The sequence below is a fragment of the Sinocyclocheilus anshuiensis genome, unplaced genomic scaffold, assembly GCF_001515605.1.
Source record: "Sinocyclocheilus anshuiensis isolate Anshui unplaced genomic scaffold, SAMN03320099.WGS_v1.1 scaffold235, whole genome shotgun sequence".
Lineage (NCBI taxonomy): Eukaryota > Metazoa > Chordata > Actinopteri > Cypriniformes > Cyprinidae > Sinocyclocheilus > Sinocyclocheilus anshuiensis.
The window spans coordinates 2,294,813-2,301,110 of NW_015552562.1; the positions used below are offsets into that span (position 1 = coordinate 2,294,813).

At 38.8% G+C, this 6,298-nt stretch overlaps 1 protein-coding gene and 1 long non-coding RNA gene across 2 annotated transcripts in view; one reads left to right on the forward strand and one right to left on the reverse strand.

Annotated features, from left to right (window-relative positions):
• The window catches only part of nr3c1 (nuclear receptor subfamily 3, group C, member 1 (glucocorticoid receptor)), a 44,948-nt gene that overhangs the window by 31,499 nt on the left and 7,151 nt on the right, over nt 1-6,298 (forward strand). The window contains exons 3-8 of the mRNA XM_016455404.1: nt 632-780; nt 2,794-2,910; nt 3,054-3,338; nt 4,840-4,984; nt 5,765-5,895; nt 6,037-6,194. Coding sequence (XP_016310890.1) covers nt 632-780; nt 2,794-2,910; nt 3,054-3,338; nt 4,840-4,984; nt 5,765-5,895; nt 6,037-6,194 — 985 coding nt within the window. The remainder of the gene's footprint in view (nt 1-631; nt 781-2,793; nt 2,911-3,053; nt 3,339-4,839; nt 4,985-5,764; nt 5,896-6,036; nt 6,195-6,298) is intronic.
• LOC107664760 (uncharacterized) overlaps nt 5,266-6,298 on the reverse strand; it is an 18,552-nt gene continuing 17,519 nt past the window's right edge. The window contains exon 3 of the long non-coding RNA XR_001631489.1: nt 5,266-5,276. This is a non-coding gene — a long non-coding RNA (uncharacterized LOC107664760). The remainder of the gene's footprint in view (nt 5,277-6,298) is intronic.

Consider the following 6,298-nt stretch of genomic DNA (forward strand, 5'->3'; position numbering starts at 1 on the left):
TCACCGATCCGGGCCGATCATGAGGAAAATCGGCCGATTCCGATCCCTGGCTGATCGATCGGTGCATCTCTAAATGATACAGAAAAATCTCTACCAGTTGAACCATAGCTGTGTTTCCATGAACTTATAGCCTGTTTTGTTTTCTACACACGCTGAATTAAAAATTTACGCCGAAAATCACATTGATAGTACAGCTGTTTGGTTATCTGTTAATAGAGGGAAACACGTTCATGCTGTCTGAAGAGGATATGCAACTGTCCTCTCCTCCTTTTCGCTCTGCTTCACTTGATGGATTTTCATGCATCTACTACACTGTGACCCTACTCATATTCTCTACTCATAGTCTTTCTCTCACGCTGAATGCATGTGTAGGCATTGCAAATGTGGCTCAGTGTGGAGGTGGAGCAGTGCTAAACGTTTAGGCTACGTTCAGCCATCGCCCCCTGGTGGCCAGTTTCACATCCTCATTCTCATGATGTGTAATCATTGCATTACTTATTTTACTATGTTAGTAAAAAGATATAAGAGAATGTGTGCTGATGGTTAGTTCTTGCCGTTCCTGCTGAACAGTATTAATTCATTATTCCTGTTCATTAATATACACGTATCCCTGTGCTTTGTGTGTTTTCAGACTTGAAGGTAGCACTGCCACATCCTCAGCTGCTGGGAAGTCCGGCACACACAAGAGCTGTCTTGTGTGCTCTGATGAAGCTTCAGGCTGCCATTATGGAGTCCTCACCTGTGGAAGCTGTAAAGTCTTCTTTAAGAGAGCAGTTGAAGGTGAGGAAGTCTTGACACCTATATTCTGTTTTATATCTATGGCCTTTACTGTATTTACTGCGCTTTGCCTTTTTTGAAACACCAGAGGTCCCCGGTGCAAATTTTTTATTTTAATATTTTTTTTGGTGAAAGAATCTCATAAGTATTAAATGAGTAATCTGCTGAAAATTGGTGATATTCAACAATCTGAACATGCAGCTGTCTTGAGATCCCCATATCTCTGGGTATATGGTTCATTATATGGTTAATTATAGTTTATTAAGAACTAGAATCTAAAATCATATTGAGATATCTTTAATACTTCTTGAGTTACAGGCATGCAAACTTTGGAAAAAGTCAAAAAAGTCGACTTGCAGACAGGTCTGTGCTATGCAATTGTTTTGATAGAGGGAGACAAGACACATTTCTAGTTTCAACGTTATTTGTTCTTGTATGAATAGTGATCCACTTTTGGTTTATGGCCACTGGAAATGTGTACAGTTTGACAATTTACTCCTGGAGCCATATTTAGATCCCAGTATCTCTGGAACTTAACCAAACCATACCATACCATGGCCTTAAAAATAAAGATGCCAAAAGGAAAGTTTGTTAAGACCCAATATCTAAAAGGGCATTAAGATATCTTGAATATTTCTTGAGTTACAGACATGCAAACTTTGGAGAAAAAACTTGAAAAGTGCTTTTTCCCTACTTTTGAATGGTCACCATTGGCATATAATGCAACAGGGATTGCTTAATAGATTTTAGTTACAGACCTACCAATCTCTGTGTAAAAAAACATGATGCTGCCATCTTTCTAAAGGCATTTTTACCCCCCCTGTGGTTTGGCTATGAATTTCAGGTATAAAAGGTCATTTTGAACGCCCTCTACAAAATAGTGGATTGCTCAGTAAATGTACATTCATGACTTTTAATATTTTGGCTTTCATCACTATACATGTTTATCTTTCCAAAACTTTGAGCCAGTAAAGTTTCTGCAATTTGGTTGATTTGACACGGAACGACCCTAGTGCATATTTATATGTAATTTTAGAATAGTATCCTTGAAATATGGTTAAAATGTACTGCTGAATGTGCTGACGTGTATTTATGGTAAATTATGATACATTCTAATGTAATTTCTATTGAAAATATATTACACATTTGTAGTGATAAAGTCAGTTTAATACATTATATATATTATACAATATACATTATATACATTAAATATATTAACTTCAAATGTAATTGATTAGTAATGAACACTGCAGTTAAAATTCTAATTATGTTGCATGTGCTTTAGTACTGTATGTTTGTCATCACATTAAAAATGTACTATAAGCATGGCAAAATATTAAAACATAATGATTTAAAATGTACTTTAAAACTTTTCATTTAACTTTATTGCAAATTGTACTTAAGTGTGTTAAGAAACAGCCACGAAACACTCTTTGTACACTCTTTAAGTACAGTTAAGTGGCCTTTTATTTAATTAATATTATATTATCTACAAGTACCTTTAAAAAAAATTGCTTTAAGTGCACATTCAATACAATTAAGCAAGCTTCTTTTTCACAGAAAGGCAGGTGATCGAGACAAATTAGTGATGTGATTATGTGATTATTTACCTCTGTCTTTCTTGACCTGATTACGTAGAGTTAGAGACACATCCTTCTAGCGTGTTTTTACTTTCTCACTGCATGTCTATTTCAGACAACTCGTACTATGAGTCATTCGTCAGTCAAAATGCTTTTTATCCTGTGGGTGTTGAAATGCATCTCTGGCTGACAGAGGAAATGCATTCTGATAACATCACTCTAATGCAGACAGATGACGTCAGTTAGAGTTTACAGCTAATCAGTGTGTATTTTAAGTGCATATATTTTAACAGTACGAACTACGGCTCTGCGTGTAAAAAAAAAAAGCAATTAAAAGCAATGCAGTGGGGTTCAGTACAGTGTTTGACAGCTGTGCATGATGAGGGACTCCTGAGACAGACTCCTGTCTAATCCACACTATTCTTGATTCTCGTAGGGCAACACAATTACCTGTGTGCTGGACGAAACGATTGCATCATTGACAAAATCCGCCGGAAGAACTGCCCTGCCTGTCGTTACCGCAGATGCCTCATGGCAGGCATGAACCTAGAGGGTAACACGAAATGTTGCACTTGTTACATAATTACACCAGTGTGTCCCCAAATGTAATTTTAGATGTATAACAAAACTTCAATGACAGGAAATGCATAAAGTTTGAAAACTGACTGTCGTAAACTTTCCTTATTCAACGCTCAGCCCGTAAAACCAAGAGGGGCCGTCAAATCGGCAAGGTAATCCAGCAGCCGTCGATTCCAGAGTGCAGTCTTCCTCCGCTGCCCGAAGTCCAGGCACTGGTGCCCAAACCCATGCCTCAGGTGGTGCCCACCATGCTGTCACTGCTAAAGGCCATCGAGCCGGACACCATCTACGCCGGATACGACAGCACCATCCCTGACACCTCCACCCGCCTCATGACCACTCTGAACCGACTGGGCGGCCGGCAGGTCATCTCTGCGGTCAAATGGGCCAAAGCTCTGCCAGGTACATCTTGAGAATAGGGATGTAACGATGCACCCCGAGCCGGTTGAAAATATGTGACGATTCAAGTCAGTTGAGATGTTTTAAGTGCCACTGTTATGGGTAATGAAAGGTTCATATTTTGGTTTTATGAGTCCCCAACAACAGGTCAAAAATCACTTTCGTTATCTTATAATATGCATTTATTTTTACCTCACTTGCTCAACGACTCCCAAACGATTCGCTCAACGATTCATTTTTCCAAACCCCTACTTTGCGTGACGCTAATCTGCGGTGATTGGTCCGATTGGTTTCATTTCTATTTCATCTAGCCTGTAATGCCTGATAAAGCAGCGTTTGTGAGCGCAGTGCTGCTTTGTGTACAGCGTTACCGGGGAAACCGCTATTTTACCGCTCCAAAAGCGGCACCTAGTGGCGAAGAATGAATTTGCATTTTCATTCAGACCAACGTAAAAAGACAAACAAGTGGGCGGGCAATATGCTAATTTTTCATGTTGACGTCAACATGAAACGGCTTGGGATTCGTTTTTAAAAACGACTCGCTTCAATGATTCAGAGTCAACTCTTTCTTTTGAGAGACAATAACTTTATACACGATGCACTTTCAGATTTAAAACTTTGCAGGATGTTTTCATTCACTTAGAGCTGTGTTACACACTGCATGAAAGGTAATTTTCAAAAATCCATAATAGGGGCACTTTAAATAAATCTTGGGGGTTTATATGAATGTGTCTCTGAGTGGAACGGTCTTCAGAAAAGTTTAGATGGTATTTTCTTTTCATCTTGCCTCCGTGCGATGCGTATTAAAGTAGTGTTCATAAGCGCAGCTGCTTTGTTTACAGCTGCTGTTCCACAAGTGCCACCTGCTGTCAGAGAGTGAATCTGCATTCTCATTCAGCCCATCTGCTGTTTTTGTTTTGTGCAGATGTAGTATAGTTTCACAATGCTAAAGTTGGAACATTCTGTTTTTCCTTCAAGTTTTGAAATTGTACAATCTAATTTAAATCAAAAACTGCTCTTTGTTTGGATCGTAATAGAAATGCAGTGAATTGCCTGCATAGAAAGAGCACAGGCCAAGTCTTAGTTTTTTTTCTTTTATTTGTATTATTTATTTATTTTATTTGGGATTTGTTTTACATTTTTTATTTAGTTTTGTTATTTGACATTTAAATTTCACAAAGATATGTGCAGCATTTTGTATGAGAAATAATAAAAGGACACCTTCTCATTTATAATTTGTCTTAAATCATAGGGGTGGGAATCACCAGAGGCCTCACGATACGATATTATCACGATACTTGTGTCACAATACAATATTATTGTGATTTTAAATATATTGCGATATTCTGCGATTATATTGTAATTTATTACCTTTTTCCAACTTCAAATTATGTCCCCAAAGGAAAAGTGAATCGTTACATCTCTACTTGAGACGTCTTTAAAAAGCCGTGTGGAAAATCTTCAACCGCAGCATGCACTAAAACCTCTGTTTTGCTCTTTTTAGGGTTCCGGAACCTTCACCTGGATGATCAGATGACCCTCCTGCAGTGTTCCTGGCTGTTCCTCATGTCCTTCGGACTCGGTTGGAGGTCATACCAGCAGTGCAATGGAAACATGCTGTGTTTCGCACCAGACCTGGTCATCAATGAGTATGTCTCTCATTAAACAGGCCATTTGCTTTAATAATCTCTATGGCGGTTTAAAGATGCGTTCACACCATGGAAACTATAATGAAAATAATAACTATAAAGTGTGGAATAGTAGTTCTAATTCTATGCGAATAGGTTACACCACAACTATCGTTAGAATCACGTACAGAATGATTTTTTTCTAGCTGATGAACAATAAAAACATGGTCAGCCAATCAAAATACACCCAGCTTTAATGGGAAGTGCAGTCATTATAAACAAAATGTTATCGTCTGTTGAAAATGTCCTCACCCTCAGGCCATCCAAGATGTAGATGAGTTTGTTTCTTCATCAGATCTGGAGAAATGTAGCATTGCATCACTTGCTCAGCAGTGGATGCTCTGCAGTGAATGGGTGCCGTCAGAATGAGAGTCCAAACAGCTGATAAAAACATCACAATAATCCACAAGTAATCCACACCACTCCAGTCCATCAGTTAACATCTTGTGAAGCCAAAAGCTGTCATTAAGACGTTTTTAACTTTAAACCGTTGCTTTTTAATAAAATACCAGTCTATAATAAGACTTCCTATACTTCATTCTGACGGCACCCATTCACTGCAGAGGATCCTTTGGTGAGAAAGTGATGTGATTCTAAATTTCTCCAAATCTCTTCCAATCAACAAACAAACTCATCTCCATCTTGGATGGCCTAAGGGTGAGCAAATTTCAATTTTTGGGAGAACTATTCCTTTAACTGCCAATAAAAGCCTAAATTAGAGTCTTGTGTGTCTGTCTGCAGAGAAAGGATGAGGTTGCCCTACATGACTGATCAGTGTGAACAGATGCTGAAGATCTCCAATGAGTTTGTGAGACTGCAAGTGTCCAACGAGGAGTACCTGTGCATGAAAGTCCTTCTGCTCCTGAGCACAGGTGACTTCTTTAGAAGCCATTAATGCTTGATCCAAATGGTTTCGGGTTCCCTGAGAATCCAGATGACATAGTTTGATGTCAAATTACTTCATTTTACAGAGGACCGTAACAAAACCTTTGTGTGTTTTTGTGCTTTGTCAGTGCCGAAGGATGGTTTGAAGAGCCAGTCAGTGTTTGAGGAGCTACGAATGTCTTACATTAAAGAACTGGGCAAAGCCATTGTGAAGAGAGAGGAGAACTCCAGCAAGAACTGGCAACGATTCTATCAGCTAACTAAGCTACTGGACTCCATGCACGACGTAATGAATTTTATCCTAAATAATGCTTTTTAAAAACCGTGGCTTTGCTCCAAACCCTAGTGAGTTGCTCCTGCTAAGGCCGCATCCTAACTGAGATTTTAAAT